Below are 25289 nucleotides of genomic sequence, written 5' to 3'. Positions count from 1 at the left end.
AGGAATGGCCTCAGCTGTATATGTGCTGTATGTGAAGCAGCACTAAAATACAGGAGAGTCTGACAAGCTGGACGAGGGGAAAAAGGAACAGGAAGATAAAAGGGAGACAAGGGGGAAAAAAACCTGCGTTGGAAAAGCAGAGGGAAGAAGCAGACTGATGGCCATAACAAAAAAATTATCTGGGCCTAGGTACAGGGCTTGACCCAAAACAAGTCTCTTAGGCATTTTAAATTAATCATTCTGGATTTTTGAGCTTCTTAGAACTCTTATGTTCCACGCTTTGTACCAAGATTTGTTTAAAAAACAAAACAAAACAAAACAAAAAAACTAAAACTTTCCTTTTAATAATATGATGAAGCTTTATAAAAACAAACAAACAAACAAACAAACAAAGCCAAAGCTGTATGCAACAGTAGACTCTGCAAGGTTTTGTTTTGATGTTGATGTCACAGTTTGCTAACTTCCTAAGAATTATAAATGCAAAATATTCATGCTGCCTGGTGTGGAAGGGTAGTGTCAGACACGGGCCATTCCTCAGGATTCCAGTTGTTTTACATTAGAGGCCAGGAACAGACAGTTTCCTCAATTCTCCTTTTCTCAGTGGAACCAACAGGCTACTTCTGGAGACTAGAATAACAGTTCTGCGACTCTTCTGCCTTTGCGGGCAAAACAGCAGGGCGCACAAGGTACAGACTCTAAGAGACATATCGGAGGAGTGGACTGAGCTCTAGCTAGTCATCCACTCCCCCAGAGAGTCCAGGATTTACTCTCTGTGGCCTCAGTTGCCTCTCACATCCTCTGGGGGCTCAGGCACATACCAGAGTAGCCTGGAGGACAGGGTCTGGATCCACGTCTTTAGCTTCTATTTAGTGAATACCTACTGAATGTCAAGTAGGTTTCAGGCTCTCTGCAGGTATCAGGTGCCCAAGAGTGACTAAAACTCACTTTCTGCCTTCAAGGAGCCCACACTCTGGCCTCACACGCTCCCTTTTATCTGTCAAATCTCACTTCCTCCCAGGGCACCTGGGTGGCTCAGTTGGTTAAGCGTCTGACTTTAGCTCAGGTCATGATCTTGCCGTTCGTGGGTTCACGCCCTGTGTCAGGCTCTATGCTGACAGCTCAGAGCCTAGAGCCTGCTTCAGATTCTGTGTCTCCCTCTCTCTCTGCCCTTCCCCCCTCTCTCTCAAAAATAAATAAACATTTAAAAAAATCTTACCTCTCCCCAAAGTTTCCCCTGAATACTTGGACCTACAATCTTTGATTGCACCTTCCTGTGAGCTGCCCTTGTGGACCTCATCAGCCTCCTCACATGGCACTCTGTGCTTACCACCTTGTAGTAAGTGCTCAATCCCCAAGGAGACTGTTCACTCCTTGAAGGCAAGCCCCTGTCCCACATTGCTTTGGACCCAGCTCATCCCTCTGCATGCAATGGGTGATCCACCCAACAGATGGGTCAACGGCAAGAGCCTACACACTCAGAGGCCTGCAGCCTAGGTCCAGGCCAAGTCCTCACTCACCCTTCTTCTTCATTTGGCACTTGACATCTGGATGATCAATGACTTCACACACAGCCACACAGCTGAGGATGGGGCCAAGGAGGCTGTGCTGCCATCCAAGGCCATGGGGGCTATAAATGAGGGCCAGGCTCAAGTCACTGGTGAGGTAGGTCCCTTCCCCAAACAAGGATGTCTGGAATGGCAGAGGTCAACAGAAAAGAAACAAGGCTGGGTGAATGTAAAATTGGCACAGCAAGCTGACATAGGTCTTTCTTCAACAGAGTTGTAAATACAAAATTCTCAAGCCTCTTTATCCCCAGTAAAAGGCATATAATATCAAATTATTCTATGACATCATCACAGGGTTATTAGTAAACCCATTCCTATCTGATGACAGTTTAACTAATTGTGGATGTGCCCACCTAGCCTAGAAAACTAGCAGTTCCTATGGTCAAGGTTGAGTGAGAAAAACATAGGTATAAGAGTCCAAACAGACCTGAGTTTGAATCCTGACTATACCTCCAACGAGCTGGCAAGTTACGTAAACTCTCTCGGTCTCAGTTTCTACATCTGTAAAATGGTGATGTTAGTATCTCCTCTATGAGGTTGAGGATGATTCAATGAGATAATGTACATAAAGCATCGAGCAGGACATCTGACACATCGGAGGGGTGGGCGTTTATATTATAATGTATTAGCAATTCCTGTTACGTGAACGCATTTAGCATGGTTACACCAATGGCCTCGCAGAAGCAAAGTCACACACTTATGCACAGTGAGAGGGATCACACCTAAGGATGGAAGTAATCTAAGTCGCTACTTGAAAAAGAAATGAAGCTCTCAGACAAAAAACTGTAACCAAGTAGGGCAGGCCTATATTAGGGACATGGTAAGTTTTACTCTGTGTTGGTGTCAACCAAGGAGATGTCCAAAATCTAGGAGGCAGGTCCCTAATGGTAGGTGCTAACTTGATGTCCTCCATGAAGCAGCATGTCAGATGAGAGAGAAGGATATCAGGAGACATACCTACAAGTTGAGACTACAGCAGGCAGAGCAAATACATCTTTTGCCCACGGTAGACCATGGCCAAGGGTCTATAATCAACCATGATGGCCAGCATAAAAATATCAATCATGGCACTCATTCATACTGACTCAGAATCCTTCTCAACACAACATTTCAGGTAGCTGTTACCAATGGATGGAATTTGAAATTCAAGTTCAAATACAATTGCTATCTTTTGGCTGCAGTATTAGGATCTGTTAAGTGAACTCAAACTGCTCTCTGAACAGCCTATGCTTGGGAAGTGAGAAATGTCCTATTCAGTGGCACCGGGCTTCTACAATTCTAAGCTGGTTAGGTGAAGCTTAGGGGAAATGAAACAAGCCTTTGCTTTACCTTTGGGAAGCCCCTTGCCAAGTTAGGCAGTGTCCCCATGTCTCAAAAGCTGACACAGACCTTCTCCAAGGACCCTGGGTGTTGTCTGATCTGACTCTGCACCCATTCTAAGCTATAGCTGCCATATATACACAGACTAGACTCCATAGACTCAAGAGCTTTGAGCGAGACTGCTGTAAGCAGAGGCGCACCAGAGTGGGAAAGCTGAGGTATCTGTACCATGAAAACAATCTCACAGCTTCAACTGGCAAGTAGGCTCCCTCAAGCAAGCCCCTCACTGAAAACCCAGACAGAAGCAGCCAAAAGAGCATCCGCTTTACCAAAGGACTCCAAAAAGATGTCTCTAAGCAGCAAACTCCCTGGACACTGAAGAGAAGGTCTGGTATAATCTTCAGGCAACTTCTCCAAGGCCAGTTATGCTGTGAAGCAGAGCCCCCCCAGATTCCAGTAGCCTGGCCATAATAATAGGCCGAGAGCCAGTATAAACAGGCCCGTCATCGTACAAAAAACCCAACTGCACGCTAATCAGCTACAGCAGTGTTGGAAGTCTCTCTAGCCTCAGGGCTGCATCAGCCACAACGGAGCCCATGGCCATGGAGCCAACCCCTCAGACGAGGCAGATGTTGGCATGACTAGGGAAAGGCTGCAGCCCTGCCACTAGCCTAGATTCCCTCTCCATCCACCTATAAAAGCAGTCATTGCTTTCTTAGGGTCTAAGAACGGGAAGAGCCCTTTGCATATATAAACTATTTGAATCCTCTCAGCACACGAGACTGTGGGTGATAACGTCCTATTTTACAGATGAGGACACTGAGGCTCAGAGAGGTTAAGCAATTTCCCAGGACACAGAGTGGCTAAGGTGGTCTTTCTGGTTCCTATATGTACTTGTCTTCCTATACCTCACTAAGAGCCAAAATAAATGCCAGCAGAGAAGGGTGAGTGACACTGTTTTGACTCCAAAAAAAAAGGGAGGAAAGGACCTCTCCTTGGAGCATCCCTCAATATTTCTAAGGACTGATTCTGTTGGACTGTCCCCTAGGCAAGTGCTTCTCAAACTTCAGACAAATCACCTGGTGAGCTTGTTAAAGTCATCTCTGATCATGTGGTCTGGGGTGTACCTGAGATGTCGTATGTCTGACAAGCTCTTGGGTGATGTGGTGCAGCTGGACGAGGGACCATGCTGAACAGGGAGGGTTGGATACATAGTGGGATTACCTGGCTTTTATTTATTTTTTTCATGTTTATTTATTTATTTTGAGAGAGAGACAGAGCACGAGAAAGGGAGGGGCATAGAGGGAAAGAGAATCCCAAGCAGGGTCCATGCTGTCAGCACAGAACCTGATGAAGGGCTTGATCTCATGAGCTGTGAGATCATGACCTGATCTGAAATCAAGAGCTGGATGCTTCACTGACTGAGCCACAGGTGCCCCTTGGGATCCCCTGGCTTTTAAAGCATACTGTTATCTGGGCCCCACACCAGAGATTCTGATTGAATTCTTCTGGGATACAGCCAAGCATTGGGATTTTTAAAAGCTTCCCAAGTGATTCTAAATGGGCAGCCAAGGTTGGGAACCATCTTTAAATCCATAGTTCTTAAACTGTAATCAGTACAAGAATCACACAGAGATCTTGTTAAAATGCAGGTTCTAATTCAGAAGGTCTAGGGTGGGCTCAAGATTCTGCATTTTCACAGGCTCCCAGGTGCTGGTCTGCAGACCACACCTGAGTGTGGCCTCAGTGAACCTATCCCCCCCAGCCTCCCCCAGGAAACTCCCCAGGGTTCTGACCCTCATGTCATTAGGCTTAGGCCCCACCTTGTTCAGGTGGCAATGCAGCCCATTGTGGATGATGGAATGGAAGTTTTCGAGGCGGCTCCCGTGGAAGGCGTAGATTAGGTCTCGTTCTCCTTTGGTCTCATAAAATTTGGCGTTCGCTGGGTTGGAGTACTCAATTTCAAACAGGAAGTCCGGCACGGGGACAGGCGTGTGAGGGGCACCGGTCAGCTTTTGGATCTTTTCGAACTTGAAAACATGTAGGAAGTCGCAATTTTATTGGGGAAGCTGTTAAGTTGTGCTGCCAAAATGGCCTCCTAAAGCTTTGGGCTTAATTCCTATGGGGTCTGCTCACGAGAACTAGTTTCATGAGAATAAAGATAACAATTTATAAATAAGCTTAGAGCTTCTAGTTCAAGATTACTTTCCTATAATAATGTTTTTCCCCACACTAGGCCAAGAAGCACAAACTGCTCCTTTGAACTAGACACCACCCCTAGTTTTCATAACACTGTCACATCCCTTTCCTGCACTCTGTCTTTACAATAGTTTCAGGAGGTAGAAAGGTGTGATCAGTTGCAAAAATGGCCACAACCTTTCCACTCATCCTTGTCTATCACACCTCTGTAATGTGAGTCTGCAGGTAGAATTCCCGGACTCCAACAAGATGTGGCACCTCTGTGCCACCTTGAATCTGGGCTTGGCCATGTGACTTGCTTTGACCAATGGGACCTTGGCAAATATATAGCAAACAGACTTTGAAAGGGCTCGCCCTTAACCATCTGCTGCTGGGAACGCTTCACTGCCATGTGAATGAGCCCTGCTAGCCTTCAGGAGGGTGACAGTCTCGCAGAGGAGGGCCCCAACCACAGCAGCCACCCCAGCGGAAGATGGAGACATGTGAGACATACCAGCTGAAGACTGAGACACTAGATCATCCTGCCCCACCCAGAAGAACAATCCAACTCACTCACAGAATCATGAGAAACAATCAAGGTTGTTTTAATCAAGGTTTTTGGAATGATTTGTCATGCCACAAAACCTATTGATACAGAAGAATGAGCTCTTCCTAAAAGGCAATAATCCTTTTCAAGGCAGAGATGACATCTTTTCAGTGATTTCTAAACAGTAAGTCATAGACCAAAGCCAATCTGTGGCAAAGTTTTCTCTGGGTTGTGTTTAAATGAGAAAAATAAGGACAATGTAACAGATAGATTTATACTGCTGTAAGGTTGCCTGCCATCCTTTCTTTGGAAGAATTGTCCTTTTTTTGAGAACATCCTCCTTTTTTATATTAAAACATCCTTTTATAAAGTGATGATACATGGCAGCCTCACGTCCTTACTTGGACATGATAAAAGGCTGAAAACCCTCACTCCATATGGCGCCAACACTCCATATTTTAATGGAACTTAACTGGTCCATAATGAAAAGTTAAGGAGTCACACTGCCTTATCTACTTTACCTACAGCAGCCAACATCTAGCAGGTGCTTAATACCCACATGAAGAATGAATAAATCTAAATTTAGCAGATGACAAAAGTGAAACCCAGGGATCATCTAGCAGTTAGCAACCCAGCCTGGACTTGAATAGGGATCTCCTGACTCCCATTGTGGGGCTCTGTGTGTTATTTACCATTTACCAACAGAGATGGACGTCCCTAGACACCAGAATCAAAGATACCAAATTCTATGCCACTTAAGGAGGATTTCTGTCTTGAGCAGGAGCTTGTAAAATTAAATGTTCTTAAAATAAAATTAAGTAAAGACCAGTACAGATAAACCCCTGCTGCTGCTCAGAGAAAAGAGCACCAGATCAGGGATCTGCCTTCCTACACTCAGGTTCCTGCCATCCCAGCCTGTCCCTGGGAGATCCTGGCCAGGCAAGGGAAACCGAATTACAGAATGTCTGATCTGTGCCAGAAACTGTACTGGGGGTGGCATACATTCTATCATAGCCCCCCTCTGAGTTAGCTATTAATATTCACAATTTATAAATAGGGAAAAGGAGACTCAATAATGGATGGAAGTGGGATTTGATCCCAGAGCCTAAAGTTTTCCATTACTTCCGGTTCTGCCTCTCTGTTTCCTAACAACTGGATGAGGCCAATGTTTTTTAAGGTGTGGTCAAGGGTGCACCCTTACTGGATTTACCTGGGGTGCCTGTGATACCCAACATTTACTGAGCCCTTAGCAGAATGCTTTAAGGCATTCTTCTAAATGTGAAAAGTCATTCAATTCTCACAGCTAGTTCCCTGTGGAAGTATACTATTATTGTACCCATTTTATAGATGAGGAAACTGAGTTAATGAAATGCACCCAGTAACCTGCACCAGGTTCACAGTAAGAGGGGGAACACAGGTTTGCACTGCCAGTGTGCAAGTTCCTGAGACCACTCCAGACACAGAATCAGCATCTCTCAGGGCAAGGTCCAGGAATATGCATTTTCAACAAGCTTCCCAGGCCATTCTGGTACACAAGGAGGTCCCAGAGCCCTTTAGCTCTAGGAATGTGCTGTCCTACAGACCAAAGTCTCACCTCTGACTTCCCTGCACTGTGGATTGTCAGGACCTTTGAGGATAAAATCCAGCTCACCAGATCCCTGGCACGTTTGTCTTTGTCTCCGGAGGACTGGAGAAGTTCTTTCAGGTTGGGTAGCTTGCTGGCATCTGCAAGCTGAAAAGAGGAAAAATCTCCATTAGCAAGGATCTGGAACCAAATGATAACTAGGGGCCCTCTGGTGGTAAAGCATAGAATTGCACTCCTTTCATGTTTCAAGGAATTTCTTAAGAAGAAAGGTACAGGTGTGGATTCCCTTTCCAAATACCGAACTCTAAAAGCTCTGAATGCTGAAACATTGTTTTGTAACTCATTTGCTATAAAACCTGACCTGAGATGATGTGAGGTTCACTTAGTCTTTATTTTTAAAATCTTTTTTTTAAAGATTTTTTTAAAATCTTTGTTTTAATAGACAGAGTTTATTTATTTTTGAGAGAGACAGAGCGTGAGCATGGAGGGGCAGAGAGAGGACACAGAATCCAAAGCAGGCTCCAGGCTCTGAGCTGTCAGCACAGAGCCCGACGCAGGACTCGAACCAATGAACCGCGAGATCACGACCTAAGCCGAAGTCGAACGCTTAACCTACTGAGCCACCCAGGTGCCCTTAATCTGTACTTATCCCACTTCCTATTACTATTGATGTGATACATTTTGCTGCAGGAATATTAATGTCTGATTATGGAATACCACCTTGCTGGAGGAGTCACCAAATACATGGTATATACAAGTGTGGATAAAGGGCTATCAAGGCCTTTTCCCTTCAGCATCAGTTAACCTCCCGTCAACCTGTCTCCCGGAGACCAGATGGAAGTAGTACGTCAACTACGTACATAACCAGGCAACACTCCTTATGGTAAAAATGACCCAGGATGGTAAACTGGACCTGGACTGGAAGAAACTATGAGTGGGCAATCCATGGCTTTGGGTTTCCCTGAGTGTGGTGACTTTTTGTGAGGACTCTGGCAGCTGTGTCTACGGTGTTCTTACAAGAGAGCTCAGCCCCTGTGGAACATGGAGCTTCATTTAGGTAGGCACTCCCCCACCCCCCTCCTTACACCTCAGCTGTCACTCTAAGGAGGTAAAGACAAGCTCCTGGACCTCTGTGTGGGCTGCTATGGGGACTTAAGCAAGAACAGAATGCCGATGCTGCCCTGCAGCGAGTGTCATTGTCTCCAAGAACCATCCTGTTTAGGCTGGTGCCCCATGTGAACAGAGTCAGGAAGTTTAGTTGTGTGGGTGCAACACATTATTACCTTTGTAAAATTGGGCAGAATCTGAATTGAGAAACACATCTGATGCCAGGATTTCTTATAAGGGACAGGGGACCTGGATTTACAGAAAGCTACAAGGTTCTATAGCTTTTGCTCAGAAATTACAGCTCACTAGGAGCCAAATCTCTCCAGCATGGCATTTAAAACACTACAGACTAATGTTGAGTGAACATAGCTTGGGTTGTACCACCTCCAAGCTTTGCTCATTCAGTCCCCTGGGATGCTCCTTCCTCTACCTCTACTAACCCAGGCACCCTTCTCTCCTCTAAACCCGAAACCCCTCAGTCCCAATAATCCCTCCCCTGTATGGCTAAGACTCCTGGAGGCTGAGGACTATCTTGTGTTTTCCTTGTTCTTTTTTTTTTTTTTTTTAACATTTATTTATTTTTGACAGAGAAAGAGAGAGAGAGAGACAGAGCATAAGTGGGGGAGGGGCAGAGAGAGAGAGGGAGACACAGAATCGGAAGCAGGCTCCAGGCTCTGAGCTGTCAGCACAGAGCCTGACATGGGGCTTGAACTCAGAACTGTGAGATCATGACATGAGCCAAAGTTGGACGCTCAACCGACTGAGCCACCCAGGTGCCCCTATCTTGTGTTTTTCTAATTCTCTTTCCTGGGTGTAGAGGAAAGAGCAGACAGATCTGGGTTTGAATTCCTGGTCTGTAGGCAAAGCACTGGACCTCAGGACCTGAGGCTGTACCTCAAACTCCTCTAACACAGAATCCCTGCTGCTTCCATGTCAGGTTGCCAAGAAGATGAAAGAAAGTAGTAGATCTAAACATGTCCATTTCTTTTCTTCTCCATTTGTCTAGAAAGCTGGCTGTTGCTGACCTTGAGGATTTTGTTTCTTAACTCTGTTGTAGAAAATCAGAAACATTTCAGGATTGCTTTATTCCTGTCTCTGTTTCCAAAGAATCAATCACTAGCCTCAGACTTCTAATACAACAATCTCTATATGCCTTGTGGAGCATCAGTGAGGATCCAGTTAAAAACCGTGGATGTGTGGGTGTGTAAATGCTCCATGAGTATTGCTGCTCCACAGTGGGGGAGTCAGAAAGGTAAAGAATTATGACTGAAATCTATTCATTGTCATAACAAAGATGTATACTAACTACTAAGGGGACCAGGCAGGACTTTTGCTAAGTGAGGGCTGGGGGAATAAGGGGTTGTCAGGAAAGCTTCACAGAGGAGATGCCCTGTGACCTGGGCTTCAAATGCAAAGGAGCAGAAGCAGGAAAGTACGGTGTGTAGTCAGGGAGATGGATGGTGACTTGGTGAAGTGTGCAGGCTCTTGTCCCAGGCAGCCTGGGTCTAAACCTGGGCTCTTAAACCCCTACTAGCTGTGTGACCTGGGTGAGTCATTTGACCTCTCCTGTGAACTGTCAGACCTTGAATCCTGTGTCTCAGTTTCCTCAAACATACAATTTGGATAGTATTAGTAGCCTCTTCACGAGATCCCTGTGAAGGTTAATCAGGTTAAACAAACACGGTGTTAGAGCAGTAGGAGGGTATTAAGTGCTCTTGTGTTAGTAGGAGTGCCACAACTGTTGTCCTCGTTAGCTGCAGGGAGTTCCATGTGGCTGGAGGCTAGAGTATGGGGGAGGGGTCTCCAGAAGGAACAGGAGTGAGAAGGTAACATCAGTCTATGAAGGCCTTGACCCACCTTGCGGATTCAGGGCTTTGTTCTATAGGCAATAGAGAGCCACTGACAGTACCCTCTGGGGGCCATCCCCACAGCCTGCTACCTGCACAATCCAGAGGACACCCCTCAGCAGCCTGTGGCCTCCTCTGACCTTCTTTTCTACTCCTGATCCACACTTGTTATCCCAGAGCCAGAGCTCAGCCCTCCTTCCCACGATTACTGTCCCCATCACTCCTGTTCTCAAATCCCACCTGTGAGCCACAGCCCTTGCCAATAGTCCAGAACACAGGGAGCAGCAAAAGAACAGTTAGCTAAGCCAGGCCCCTTTTATGGGTTCAGTCTGGGAAAGTGGGAGACATCCCTCCTGGCTCTGAGCTGGACCTTGGCCTCCCCCTGGAGCAAGATCTCTTCCAGAACCCACGCCCTCTCAGTGCTACCTGCCCAGATAGGGCCCCTGTGTGTCCTGCCCACTTTGTCCACTCTTTAATCCCTCAAACGACCTCCCGTATGTCCCATTTCACTTTTCAAGCTACTCTGAAAAATAAACCTGCTCCAACAAGTTAACAGGAGTCTTCCTCTTATGACCAAAACCTGTCTGCATTTTACCAGGGCCTTTGAGGAATGAGCCATATAAGTAGAGTTGCCCGATAAAATACAGTCTGTTCAGTTAAACGTGAATTTCAGATAAACAACAAAATCAATTTTTTTAGTATAAGTATAACCTGTACAATACTGAAGGCATAATTGCACTTTCAAAATTATCTGTTACTTATCTGAAATTCAAATGTAACTAGGTGGCTTATCCTTACACTTCCCTTAACAAGACCCTTCTGCATCTGGTCTGGCTGGCCTCTCTGCCTAACACCTCTCGCCACAAACTTCACACCTGCTGCCCCCATGCTGTTCATCAACTGCCCTATGTCTTTCCTCTATGCTTCTGCAGCTACCTAGTGTGACATTTCACATCTTCAAGGCCAGCTCAAAGTCACCTCCCCTGTCCCTGACCACCCATGACTTCTGTGCTCCCCACCGCTCCATGCAGAATCCCATGCTGGTACTTGATTCTCTGGGGCCACCTCAAATCTGGTTGGGACAAACACTTCCCGAGGGCCAGCCACATCTTATGTATCCTGCTGGACCCCCTGCAACTGGCCTAGAAGCTGGCATGAAGTTCAGAACAAGAGAGTAACTGCTGCTATGTATTAAGGTCTTATCATGAACCAGGCACTGGGCTAGATGCTGTGCATGCATCATCTCATTTTATCCTCACAACAGCCTGCTTTTTTTTTTTTTTTTAAGTTTATTTATTTTGAGAGAGACAGAGAAAGTGAGCGGGGGAGGCAGAGAAAGAGAGGGAGACAGAGGATCCGAAGCAGGCTCCATGCTCACAGCAGAGAGCCCGATGCAGGGCTTGAACTCGCCAACTGCGAGATCATGACCCGAGCCGAGGTTGGACACTCAACTGAGCCACCCAGGTGCCCCAATTCTTTATATCACGACAGCCTGTTTTAAAGGAGGGAGGAAACAGGTTTGGACAACGTAAGCACCATGCTCAGGGCTGCACAGCTATTCATTCAACGGCAGGGCAGAGACATGAAGCCAGGCAGGCTGACTCCAGAGCCTGTTCTCTGGGAGTCTCTCCTACCAAATCAATGGAGAAATAAATGTATGTATGTATGTATTTTAAAGATTTTAAGTAATCTCTATACCCAGCATGGGGCTCAAACCCACAACACTGAGATCAAGAGTCACATGCTCCACTGACTGGGCCGGCCAGGCGCCCTTCAATGGAGAAATTTATAACGGACTATTTTAGCCCAAAGGAGCAATTCCAGCAGAACTTTAAGAGGCTGCTTGGGAAGCTAATACAACCAAGAGAGCTACTGGCTGAGCCTAAGCCCTGTCACAGGGACGGAGAAAGGTGTATGTAACTTGTAGAACGGAGCAGGGTCAGGAGGTGGAAAACCCTCCATGCAGACAAGAGTGACAAACCACAGTGCTTGACAGCAGAAGGCACTTACCAAAAACTTGACTGAGGAGAATGAGAGTTCAGGAGGAAGGAAGGCATTTCTGGGGGTTTAGGGGAGAAGGCAGAGGGGAGGGTTTACGGAGTGGCTGGGATGGGAGTGGTGGGGAGGATTCCGAGAGACAGAGCAGAGGGCACTCCCAGTGGTACAAAGCATGGTAGACAGGCAAAAGGTAGTCCCAGACTTAAAAGCACCCAGGGCCAGAGGGGTGATGCAAATGAGTATGGGGGGAGTCTAGGAAAGCGAGGTGAGGACAGTGTTGAACTGGAACCCCCTGGCTTAACAAGGGGCCCAGCCACCAACACCCAGCTGCAGCCGGGTTCTGCCGAAGGGTGACTTCTATCCAGGCTATGGAGCCTCAGATGTTTTTCTTTTAAAAAGAAATCACCAAACTCCTGCTTGTTCTTTTTTTTTTTTTTTTTTAATTTCCCAATTTCTAAAAGGTCAGAAGAACAAATAAAGCCTGTCATCCCACAGACCACACTTCTGCAGCCTCTGCTGTGAGAAATAAAGAAGTATTTAGTTGGAGCAGGGGCTGAGGAGCCTGGGCAGGGCTTGAACAGTGGGCCGTGCTGGGGGGTGGCAGGGGTTTGAGAAAGGAAGTGTCTCAGGAAACAGGTGGTTTGGGTAACAGAGAGGACAAGGGCAGGGAACCAGGAGGAGACGAGTGGAGGAAAGGGAGGGCCAATGACCCTGGAAAGAGACAACTCATGTCTTTGCTTTGAGTGAGGAAGTGACAGGGCAGCCCAGTGGGCACTCTGCAACCAGATCATAATCTCCTGATGAGGAGGCCTCAGAATGTGTTTACAGAAGCTGCCGTAGGTGATTCTTATCACTAGGAAAAGGTGGGGATACTCAGGTTTAGTTATTAAGCAGAAGGGCTGACAGCAGGAAAGAAAAACATCTGGAAAAAAAAAAAAAAAAGATCCTTGTCTAGGAAGATGCCAGAGGTCATAATTACTAGATGTGGGTGGAGGTGCTAAAAGGGAATGAACCAAGAATCTTGTTAAAATGTAGGTATTGATTGGGTAGGTCTGGGGTGGGGCCCAACATTCTGCACTTCTAACTAGCTTCCAAGTGATGCCGATGCTGCTGGTCCTCAGGCACACAATGGGTGGCAAGGGTCTGGAATTGATACAAAGGAGCCATTCCTCCTGACCTTCTACCCTCAGAAAGGGTCTTCAGGCTAATGGTGAACCAGGACATGATATTTACCGGGGGAAAAACAAAACAAAAACCAGTTGTGACACCAATGACAAGATTCTGTGTCAAGTGACTCAGGAACATGAACTGTGCCCAGGATAGCTCAACCTGAAGTTTGGGAGCCAATGGTCAAGGCTACAGGACATCCCAAGAATCTTAGAAATGCTCTGACCTGATAAGAGCTTAGCCAACCCTTTTCCCAAGGAACAAAGTCAGAAACCCTCAGCTGGAGGCAATCAGCACATACCTAATTTGATTCCTCAAATATCTGATAAGCAGCTCTCAGGCCAGGCCCTGGGAATACAAAGAACTCCCAGTGCAAAATCAAAGAGCTGACTCAGAATAGAAATGTCCTGGAGCACCTGGGTGGCTGAAGGGCATGATCTCACAGACTGTGGGTTCAAGCCCAGGTTTGTGGGTTCAAGCCCTGTGTCAGGCTCTGTACTGACAGCTCAGGGCCTGGAGCCTGCTTTGGATTCTTGTGTGTGTGTGTGTGTGTGTGTGTGTATCTCTCTCTCTCTCTCTCTCAAAAATAAATAAACATTAAAAAAAAAAAAAAAGAATAGAAATGTCCTCCAAATAAGGCATGAGAGGTAAGAGACAATTTGGGTGCTGTGATGAAATAAGGCCAGAGCCATTCCTAAAGCCAAAGCTTGGTTCAGCAAGGGATGTTCCCAGGAAAGCAACAGCCAATAGAGTAATTCAGCCAGAGTCCTAAATTTTGGAAACTGCAACACATGTGTGATAGGTGTGTAATGACACCTCATAGTGCTGAGAAAATGAATTAAAAGTGGCTGAAAAATGATACAATGAAAATGAAATGAAATGAAAATGTTCCCAAGTGCTTCAGCTAACAATAAGAGACTTTTTAACAGCTCCCTACCTTCCTTCTTCAGCTAACCACAATATAATCCAGAAGGACAACTCTGGACCTGATTCCATTTTCTTTAAAAACTAACCTTTGAGGGGTGCCTGGCTGGCTCAGTAGGTCGGTGGAGCCTGTGGCTCTTGGTCTCGGGATCGTGAGTTCCAGCCCCGTGTGGGGGGGGGGGGGGGGTAGAGTTTACTTAATAATTTTAAAAAGCTAATCTTTGGATCAGACACAGGTCCAGATGCCAAGTTCTCTGCATCTTTCCTGTAATTCATGTAACACGTGGCAAAACGAAACCTAAAGTATACTTATTTAAGAATGTGTGCATGCCCCCAGCCATCGACATGCCAGGCCCTGCCTGGTGAGTGGCTTTCTCCTGAGAAACTGCTCATTAAAACCATGCCTACAGACAGCCAAGAAGCTGTTCAGCCTGGGCTAGTTTCCCTAACAATGGTGCCCATATAAGGAATATGGCGACAGAACAAGGTGGTAAGAATCTGTCCATGTTTCTCCAGTGGCCCTCAAGAGAAAGGGTGCACTGTCTAGAGGTGGCACAGTGCGCCCCATGGCTGGACAGTCTGTCACTATAAAGGAGTGGCTATTTGGGGCTACCTGAATTGCCAATGCTCTCCCAAGGGACTTACAGGTACGAGAGGAAGGAAGGAAGTGCCTTAAACTGAGAGCACAGATACCTATGGGGAGGGATGTGAAATCGGGTGGGCTCTATCAGGGGCACTTTTCCTTTATTGGTATCGTTTGTATTTTTTTTTTAATTTTTTTTTTAATGTTTTATTATTTTTGAGACAGGGAGAGACAGAGCATGAACAGGGGAGGGTCAGAGAGAGGGAGACATAGAATCTGAAACATGCTCCAGGCTCTGAGCTGTCAGCACAGAGCACGACGCGGGGCTCGAACTCACGGACCGCGAGATCATGACCTGAGCTGAAGTCGGCCGCCCAACCGACTGAGCCACCCAGGCGCCCCTCGTTTGTATTTTTTATAACAAAAATATATCCAACCACTATTTGCAAAATTAAATTTTATGGGCCCCTGGCTGGCTCAAAGAGTACAACTCTTGATCTCAGGGCCATGAGTTTGAATCCCACAGTGGGTGTAGAAATCACATAAGTAGGGGTACCTGGGTAGCTCACTTGGTTAAGAGTCCAACTTCGGCTCAGGTCATGATCTCACATCCACAAGTTCAAGCTGCGCATGGGGCTCTGTGCTGACAGCTCAGAGCCTGGAGCCTGCTTCGGATTCTGTGTCTCCCTCTTTCTCTGCCCCTCCCCTGCTTGCACTCTGTCTCTCGCTTTCACTCTCTCAAAAATAAATAAACATGAAAAAAAACTTTAAAAAAACATAAATAAATGAATACTCTTTTTTTTTTTTTTTTTTTTTAAATTTTTTTTTTCAACGTTTTTTATTTATTTTTGGGACAGAGAGAGACAGAGCATGAACGGGGGAGGGGCAGAGAGAGAGGGAGACACAGAATCGGAAACAGGCTCCAGGCTCCGAGCCATCAGCCCAGAGCCCGACGCGGGGCTCGAACTCACGGACCGCAAGATCGTGACCTGGCTGAAGTCGGACGCTTAACCGACTGCGCCACCCAGGCGCCCCAATAAATGAATACTCTTTAAACAAATTTTTATAGAGTGTGAAGAAATCCAAACAATTACAAAGCTCCCTTTGCATTCATCCCATATTCATCAAACAAACCTTATTCTTTTTGCCAAGAAGACAGGAAAAGAGCACACTGAACGTTCTAGTCCACTTGGATGTTTCTTGGTAAAAATTAACAAGGTGCATTGTGGGGTACCATCTCTAGTGAGTTTGGTTCCTCTGACCCCAATCTCTCCTCCTCTGTCTACCCATCCTGAACAGATCCTCCTCTCACCCTGCCACCCCAGGGGTCTTTCAGAAATGCATCCTGGATCTCACCAATACCCTCCCCTGTCCAAGAATAAAATCAACACATCTTGGTAAGACATGCTCAGTCCTCTTTACTCCAGTCTACCTCATCTCTTCGTGTTCCCCCACGAGAACCACACTAAAGTACAGACTTGTCCTTCTCGATGAGCACCTGGCTTTCTGCCCATCCTGATACTCCTTCTAGAATACCCCTTTCCTCTTCTCTGCTCCTTCGATTCCTCCATGTCCCTAGGGACTCATCATGCCATCAGCCACTGCCTCTACTTAATGCTGCCTGACTCCAGTCCACTATCAAGGACTGGGATTCTGGCTCTGGACTCCCATATTATATATATAGAGCTTACCCACAGTACAGCTGAACACCTTGTTAACCTCTCCTTGAGTCTTTAATTCTGCATCCTTAGCACCTGGCCCACAGAAGGCATATCATCTACTGACAAAAGCGAAGGAAGTTTCATCCCCAAGGCTCTGGTATCAGAAACTCACAAAATTGAACATCTGAATTTTCAGAATAAACCATGGGGGAAGTCAGTTGGCTTATCTTTCTCCAAACTCCTGCTCCCTGTACTCTGAAATACCTGTGCACTGTGGTGTCCTTAACACATCCCCAGCCTGGGCTGCAATGGACAAGAGGCTGGGTCTTTGTCCCTAGACCTCCTGGGAGTGATAGCAAAGAGGGAACCCAACACTGACCACCTCATCAGAGAAAATTCTAAACATCTGTTGATTCTAAACATCTCCCTTAATCTTTAACATAGTTCATAACATTCATTGACTTTTTAAAAGTTTGTTTATTTTTGAGTGTGGGAGAGTGGGAGAGGGGCAGGGGGCAGGGGGCAAGGGGGACAGAGGATCTGAAGTTGGCTCACTGACAGCAGAGAGCCTGATGCAGGGCTCAAGCTGACAAACCGTGAGATCATGACCTAAGCAGAAGTCGGATGCTTAACCAACTGAGCCACTGAGGCACCCCCAATGATTTCTTTTTAATGTTTAACTAATTTTGATTTCTGGGAGAAATCCACTCTGTTAATGAAGAATTCTTTTTATACACTGCTAGATTCAGGATCATAATACTTTATAGAGGATTTCTACATTTATACTCCTGAGTGACATTGGCCTATAATTTTCTTTTCTTGTATTTATCAGATTTAAATCAAGGTTATACTAGCTTCTTTTTCAATACTCTGGAAGAATTTTACACAAAGTTAAACTGGAAACACTTAGTCCCTCATTGCTTGCTGGAATGCACCAAGGAAACCAGCTAGGCCTGGAGTTTTCTTTAAGGGAAAATCTTTACTAATTCAATGTCTTTAATGATTATAGGTTATTTTGATTTTCTCTTTCTTATAGAATCAATTTTGGTAAATTACATTTTTCTAGGTAATTCCAAATATTTGAATTACAAAGACAATTGATATCTGGAATGCTGACCTTTAGGTGAACTCTGTAAGAAATTAAGTGCCTTATGATTCATAGGAGAATAACAGCTTACATGTGTACTGTATGTTACAGTTTATAAAAGTACTGCCCATATATAACCTCATTTGAAGTCTGGGTATCTTTAGTGATTTTTGGTATCTTATTATTGGCAAAGGGATGGGTAAGTTCTGATTTAGCAGAACCATCTGATTCAGATCAACACCCTACTGTTGGCCATGCTAGGAAATTTTGTGGAGGCCTATGCAACTACTGAATTCTTCACTTCACTCCTGGGAGTCACTTGTCATGAACGCGGCAGACACCAAGTGTGTCGATATTAGGGTATGGGTGAGTATTCTGAGTTCATGGAAACCTTCCCTAAGGCCTGGCTAGGAACGTTAAGTCTGGGGGCTGGTATGTTTACTAATACGGGTCCCCAGGCCACGTGGCCTGGGATGCAGAGGACAGCACGGGAAGGGGTGGAGGGAAGCACACTCACCAGGGCCTCAAAGTCCTTGCAGTCGTGGCGGGCATAGGACGTAGGGAAGGGCCGCAGCACTGAGTCGCGCTTGTAGCTCTGCAGCGCCGAGGCGAAGAGGCTGCAACGGAGGTCAGCGGCCAGCATGTCGCGGCCCACCGCCTCCCTGACGGCCGCCCAGCCTGCTGGCTGCATCCGGGTGGCGGCGCGTTGCCGGGGGAGACGCGCGGGTCACGGGCTAGGGCCAAGCCTGCGGTCAGCGCGGAGCTGGGCCCAGGGACAATGGGCCAGAGGAGACCAGGGTTCCCAGGCCCGGGGTGGAGCTAGGCCGAGGGAAGAGCGACCGGGGTAAGAACGTGCTGACGAGTGTCTTCGGCGGGGGGCCGGGCCGGTATGCTCGCTGCCCGAGGAGACCCACCAGTCGAGTAGAGGCACCCGGCTGGGCCCGCAGGTCAGCCTAGGGGGTTGGGCCTGGGGATAATGGGGCCCGGTAGGGGGGTGTCCCAGGCCTGGGGGAGGGGCTATGACATGGGATGAGACGACAACGGCGGGAACGTGCTGACACGTGTCCTCTGCAGGAGCCTGGGGCGGGGGGAGGGAGGACACCCCAGGGGGAAGCCGAGGAAGACCCCCCCCTCCCCCCTCCGCTCCGGGCGAAGCTGCGGTGCCGCCCGTGCCTTCCTGTTCCGCCTCCAGTACTGCGCCTCCGAAGCTCCGGCGCTCGCCCGGCTGCCCCCGGCGCCGCCTGCGTTCCGCCTGCCGTGCACGTCCGCTCGTGGTGCCCTGCCTGCGGGATGGACTCCGGGGCGGACGCCCGGCTGCGCGCCCTGGCCTACAACCCCTAGCTGCCACGCTCCCCACGCTGCTCCGCGCTCCTCCCAGCCCAGCCGAAGGCCCGCCCCTTCCCGCGCCCTCCTCCTCGCGGGTGCCGGGTGTGTCGCCCCGCGGGACCCGAAGGGTCCCCAGACGCAAGGTGTGCGGCCCCGGTGGAGTCGCCTACGCCCCTGCGTGCTATCCTCACAGAAGCCCTTGCTGGGGACTAGCCCGGGCGCCCTTTGACCCGCCCTTGGATTTACCTTTGTTCAAGCTTCGTGGACTGAGCCTGTTTGTCTCGCCTGGGGAATTGCTAACGACCTAGGCCTCCTGAATCGTTTCCCTCCAAAACTGGCAGCGCCATTTAACACCCAGAGCTACTACGTCTTAAAGTGCTGCACTGCTTACCCACAGCCAGATGGGGGTGAATCTGGAATTCACATCCAAGTCTGAAAACCAAAAGACCTTTCCTCGGCTTTTCAACCTCCAGAATTCACTGCATTGCTTGTCTCTGGCCTCTCCCATAAGGTGTGGCAAGATTTTCCTTTGGGGTCTTGTCAGAAAGACAGCCTGGCAAAGAAAGTAATGGGGAAAGCCAGAGGGGAAATTGACCTAACTGCAGGAGGGAAGGGACTAGATTCCCAATTCACAACCCCAATAGAGAAAACCCCAGTTTGGCCTCATGGTCACATGGAAATCTAAGCACAAGTAATTGCTAATTCCTAGACCACGAAGCCGGTCTCGGTACCATGCCCCCAACTCCCATACGCCAGCATCCTCTGAGAGAAGCGCTTCCCCTCCTTCCCTGTCCAGGATGAGCAGGACTCTGGGTTCAGGGAAGAGGTGGTCCATGACTTTGCACTGTATCTATGACTTCGGGAGGAAGAACAATACCGGACTCCCAGACACCACATGGCTTCCCAGGTCAGGCAATGAGCGCTGGCTGCTCCCAGGAGTCCATATCAAACCTCTGGTTGCTGCGAAGACCGGAATGGTCCAGACACATGGAAAAGTGTTTTAGACCCTTATGTCCTCAGACAAGACCCCTAGTACCCCCAGGACCTTATGGGACCCAGGAATTAACATGGCTGCTGAAGCTCAGGCCCAGAAAGGCAGAGCTGGCAGCAGTGGGGCAGGAGACCTGGGAACCCTCCTTCATTCCGCCTCTTCTTCACTGTGACCCCTTAGACAAGGCCAACTCCTTGGCCTCAAGGATTGTTTGTTGAATAAAAACATGAAATGTGCTTTCTGGATATGTTTTCTCACATGAAATGAAAATCATAGTAAAACACCAACATCGCAACAGGGTTAAGGAAACCCTCTGAAGATGCAATTCTCAGGGTCTGGGCATTCTACAGAGCAAGTTGATCTATCTAGTTCCATGCCATTGTGTTTGCTTCCTTTTTTTTTAAAGTTGATTTATTTTTAGTGATCTCTACCCCAATATGGGGCTCAAACTCAGGACTCTAAGATCAAGAGTCCCATGTTCTTCCAACTGACCCAGCCAGGCACCCCTGTTTATTTCCTTTTCATATTTTTTTAAAAAAAAGCTTTACTGAAATATAATCTACAGCCCACACAATTCACCCATTTAAAGTGTAAAACTCAATAGTTTTTAATATAGTCACAGATATGTATAACCATCACTGCAATCAATTTAAAACATTTTCATCACATTCAAAGGAAACCCTATGTACTTAGGGGTGTTTTTCCATTTATCTAGATCTTTAAAAAAATTTTTTTCAGCAATGTTTTGTAGTTTTGTGAATAGAAGTCTTGTGCTTCTTGGGGTGCCTGGGTGGCTCAGTCGGTTAAGCGTCCAACTTCAGCTCAGGTCATGATCTCATATTTCATGGGCTCCAGCCCTGCATCTGGCTCTGTGCCGACAGCTCAGAGCCTGGAACCTACTTCAGATTCTGTGTGTCCCTCTCTCTCTACCCCTACCCTGCTTGTGCTCTGTCTCTCTTGCTCTCAAAATAAATAAAATATTTTTAAAAACTTAGAAGTCTTTAATTTAATTAAATTTATTCCTACATATTTAATTCTTTTTCACGCCATTGTGAATGGAATCATTTCTTAATTTCATTTTTTTTTTAAGTAGACTCCATGCCCAACATGGGACTTAAACTCATCAGCCTAAGATTAAGAGTAGCATGCTCTACCAACTGAGCCAGCCAGGCGCCCCTCTTGATTTCATTTTTAGATTGTTCGTTACCAGTGTATAGAAATATAATTGCTTTTTGTATATCAATCCTGTGTCCTCCAAATTTAGTGAATGTGTTCACCAGTTCTAACAGGTTTTTTTTGTACATTTTAAAGTTATCTATATATAAGATCATGTCATCTGTGAATAGAGATAATTTTCCTTCTTTCTTTCCAATGCAGATACTTTTTATTTATTTATCTTGCCCTGACTAGAACTTCCAGTATAGTGTTGAATGGAAGTAGTGACAGCATATATCTTGTCTTGTTCTTGATCTTACCAGAAAAGCATACATGTTTTTTTTTTTAGTATGATGTTAGCTGTGAGTTTTTCAGACCTGTCCTTTGCCAGGTTGAGGAAGTTCTACTCCTAGGTTGTTGAGTGTTTTTCTCACTGTAAGAGTGCTGAATTTTGTCAGGTACTTTTTCCACCTCTACTGGGATGATCATGTGATGTTTGTTTTTTATTCTATTGATACAGTGTATTACAGTGATTTTCAGATGGTTGAACCAACCTTGCATTTGTGGGGTTAAATCCCACATACTTATGGTATATGATTCTTTTGATATGTTGCTGGATTTGGTTTGCTAGTATTTTATTGAGGACTCTTGCATCCATATTCATAAAAATATTGGTCTGTAGTTTTCTTGTGATGTCTCTGTTTTGATATCAAGATAAATCTGGCCTCATAGAATGTGTTGGGAAGTAGTCACTCCTATTCTATTTTTTGGAAGATGGTGAAGAATTGGTATTAATTCTTGTTAATTAATAAATGTTTGGTAGAATTCAGCAGTAAAGCCAGATGAGCCTGGGCTTTTTTTTGTAGGTAGTTTTTTTGTTTTGTTTTGTTTTTGAACGTTTATTTATTTACTGAGAGAGAGAGAGAGAGAGAGAGAGAGAGAGAGAGAGAGAGAGAGTCATAGAGAGAATCCTGACACGGGGCTGGAACCCACAAACTGTGAGATCATGACCTGAGATGAAACCAAGAGTCAGACACTTAACTGATTAACCCACCCAGGTGTCCTTGTTTTGTTTTGTTTTTACTAATTCAATCTCTTCACTTGTGATCAGCCTATTCAAAACATCTGTTATTCTTGTATCAGTTTTGATAGTCTTTAAGAATTTATCTATTTCACCTAAGTTTTCTTATTGGAATACAATTGCTCATAGTATTCCTCTATAATTGTTTTTCTTTCTGCAAGGTAAGTAGTAATGTCCTTTCATTCATTTCTGATTTTAGATTTTTTTAAAGATTTTTTTAAAGTAATCACTACACCCAACATGGGGCTCAAACTTATGACCCCAAGATCAAGAGTCACATACTCCACCAACTGAGCCAGCCAGGTGCCCCTGATTTTTTTTTCATTAAAAAAATTGTTTTAAATCTTTTTTAGCGTCTGTCTACAAAATCATAGTGTCTCTCATTTGACCTACTCTTAAAATTTTTTTTCAATGTTTATTTATTTATGTTGAGAGAGAGAGAGAGAGAGAGAGAGAGAGAGAGAATGTGCATGTGTGCACAACCAGGGGAGGGACTGAGAGAAGGAGAGACAGAATCCCAAGCAGGCTCTGCACCATCAGCACAGGGCCTGATATGAGGCTTGAACTCACAAACCACAAACTGTGAGATCATGACCTGAACCAAAATCAAGAGTCAGATGCTTAACCAACTGAGCCACCCAGAAGCACTAAGGTGTGTTACTTTTGTTGGTGTTATCAGCCAACCAGCTTTTGGTTTCATTGTTTGCTCTATTATTTAATAGTCTGTATTTCATTAAGTTCTGCTCCAATCTTTTTTATTTCCTTCACTCTGCTTGTTTCGGTTTAGTTTGCTCTTCTTTTTTGAATGTGTTAAGGTGAAAGTTTAGTTTATTGTTTTGAGAACTTTCTTCTTTCTTAATGTAAGCATTTACACCTATAAATTTTCCTCTAAGCACTCTTTGAGAAAATTTGTAAGTTATGAATTTATAAAATTTCCTCTAAGCACAGCACTACAGCTGCATCCCATGAGTTTTTATATGTTGTGTCTTCATTTTCATTAATCTCAAGTGTTTTATAATTTCTCTTTTGATTTCTTTTTCAACACATTGGTTATATAGGAGTGTGTCATTTAATTTCTGACTGTTTTTGAGTTTCTCAAATTTCTTTCTTTGTGGTCAGAGAACCACATTTCATTTCATTGTGGTCAGAGAACGTATTTTGCATTACTTCTATCCTTTTAAGTTATTGAGCTTTGTCTTATGGCCTACCATATGCCTATCCTGGAGAATGTTCCATGAGCACCTGAGAAAAAAAATGTATATTCTGCTGTTGTTGGGTCAAGTGTTCCATAGATGTCTATGAGGTCTCAGTGGTTTACAATATTTTCAAATCTTGTATTTTCTTATTGTGTATCTAGTTGTCCTATCTAATGTTGAAAGTGGAATATTTAAGTCTCTATTATTGTGGAATTGTCCATTAATTTTTGTTAAATTTTGCTACATGTATTTTGCTGCTCTCTTATTGGTGGGTACTATATGTTCATAATTGTTATATCTTCCTGATGGATCAGCCTCTTTAAAATTATAAAATGTCTCTCTTTATCTCTAGTAACATTTTTTGTTTTAAACTCTATTTTGTCTGATATTAGGATAAGCATTCCAGCTTTCTTTTGTTTGCTGTTTGAATGATTAATCTTTTTCCAGCCTTTAATATCCAATCTACTTGTATCTTTGAATCTAGTGTGTCTCCTGTAGACAGCATATAGATGGATCTTGTTTGTTTCTTTGTTTGTTTGTTCTAAATCAAGTCTGACAATCTCTGCCTTTTGGTTCACATTTAATGTTTTCATTGATATACTTAAACATATATTATACTTTTTGTTTTCTATATGTCTCGGATCTTTTATGTTCCTCTATTCATACTTTTACTGACTTGTTTTGCATTAAATGAATATTTTATGATTTAGCATTTTAAATCCTCTAGTGATTTTTTTAATGATTTTTTAAAGTAATTTGCCTAGTGATTTCTCTAGAGCTTACCATACACACCTTAACTTATCAGAATCAACTTCATATTTTTACTAACTTAATTTCTGCAATATATAGAAATGTTACTCTTATAGCTCTCTTTCCTTACCCTTTTTTGTAGTCTTATTGTTAGGCCACATCTATAAATATTACAAGCCAAACAAAATATTGTTATTTTTACTCTATATAATTTTATGTCTTTTTAAAGAGGATGAGAGAAGAAAAGAGAGTAAGTATATATTTATCACTTTTGTTATATTAACACTCTTATTTATCATTTCTGGTTGTATTTATATATTCTTCTGGATTTGAGTCACCATCTGGAGACATTTCTTCTTCTTTTTTTAATTTTATTTTTTATTTTTTAAAATTTACATCCAAATTAGTTAGCATATAGTGAAACAATGATTTCAGGAGTAGATTCCTTAATGCCCCTTACCCATTTAGCCCATCCCCCCTCCCTCAACCCCTCCAGCAACCCTCAGTTTGTTCTCCATATTTATGAGTCTCTTCTGTTTTGTCCCCCTCCCTGTTTTTATATTATTTTTGTTTCCCTTCCCTTAGGTTCATCTGTTTTGTCTCTTAAAGTCCTCATATGAGTGAAGTCATATGATTTTTGTCTTTCTCTGACTGACTAATTTCACTTAGCACAATACCCTCTAGTTCCACCCGTGTAGTTGCAAATGGCAAGGTTTCATTCTTTTTGATTGCCGAGTAATACTCCATTGTATATATATACCACATTTTCTTTATCCATTCATCCATCGATGGACATTTGGGCTCTTTCCATACTTTGGCTATTGTTGATAGTGCTGCTATAAACATGGGGGTGCATGTGTCTCTTTGAAACAGCACACCTGTATCCTGTGGATAAATGCCTAGTAGTGCAATTGCTGGGTCATAGGGTAGTTCTATGTTTAGTTTTTTGAGGAACCTCCATACTGTTTTCCAGAGTGACTGCACCAGCTTGCATTCCCACCAACAATACAAAAGAGATCCTTTTTCTCTGCATCCTCGCCAACATCTGTTGTTGCCTGAGTTGTTAATGTGAGCCATTCTGACAGGTGTAAGGTAGTATCTCATTGTGTTTTTGATTTGTATTTCCCTGATGATGAGTGATGTTGAGCATTTTTTCATGTGCCGGTTGGCCATCTGGATGTCTTCCTTGGAGAAGTGTCTATTCATGTCTTTTGCCCATTT

At 44.9% G+C, this 25289-nt stretch overlaps 1 protein-coding gene and 1 long non-coding RNA gene across 7 annotated transcripts in view; one reads left to right on the top strand and one right to left on the bottom strand.

The window, feature by feature from the left end:
* The window catches only part of PARP16 (poly(ADP-ribose) polymerase family member 16), a 28314-nt gene extending 9076 nt beyond the window's left edge, over positions 1 to 19238 (bottom strand). Inside the window, exons 1-5 of one of the 6 annotated variants that reach the window (XM_078448739.1) lie at positions 19142 to 19238; positions 18087 to 18388; positions 7205 to 7342; positions 4709 to 4915; positions 1518 to 1689 (exon numbers count right to left, since the gene is read on the bottom strand). In XM_078448739.1, coding sequence (XP_078304865.1) covers positions 1518 to 1689; positions 4709 to 4915; positions 7205 to 7342; positions 18087 to 18260 — 691 coding nt within the window. In that variant the 5' untranslated portion in view covers positions 18261 to 18388; positions 19142 to 19238. Of the gene's footprint in view, positions 1 to 1517; positions 1690 to 4708; positions 4916 to 7204; positions 7343 to 18086; positions 18964 to 19141 lie in introns of those variants that run through there. The other 5 variants (XM_078448738.2, XM_060618261.2, XM_060618262.3 and 2 more) reach the window with 5 other exon arrangements.
* On the top strand, positions 19016 to 20131 carry LOC144616711 (uncharacterized). Its single transcript, XR_013556323.2, has 2 exons — positions 19016 to 19302; positions 19692 to 20131. It is a non-coding gene; the product is annotated as an uncharacterized LOC144616711 (long non-coding RNA).
* The last annotated feature ends 5158 nt before the right edge of the window (positions 20132 to 25289 follow it).

The sequence above is a fragment of the Panthera onca genome, chromosome B3 (genome assembly GCF_046562875.1).
Source record: "Panthera onca isolate mPanOnc1 chromosome B3, mPanOnc1 haplotype 2, whole genome shotgun sequence".
Classification (NCBI taxonomy): Eukaryota; Metazoa; Chordata; class Mammalia; order Carnivora; family Felidae; genus Panthera; species Panthera onca.
The sequence above is the reverse complement of the archived record's forward strand: the minus strand, read 5'-3'. Positions and strand labels throughout refer to the sequence as shown.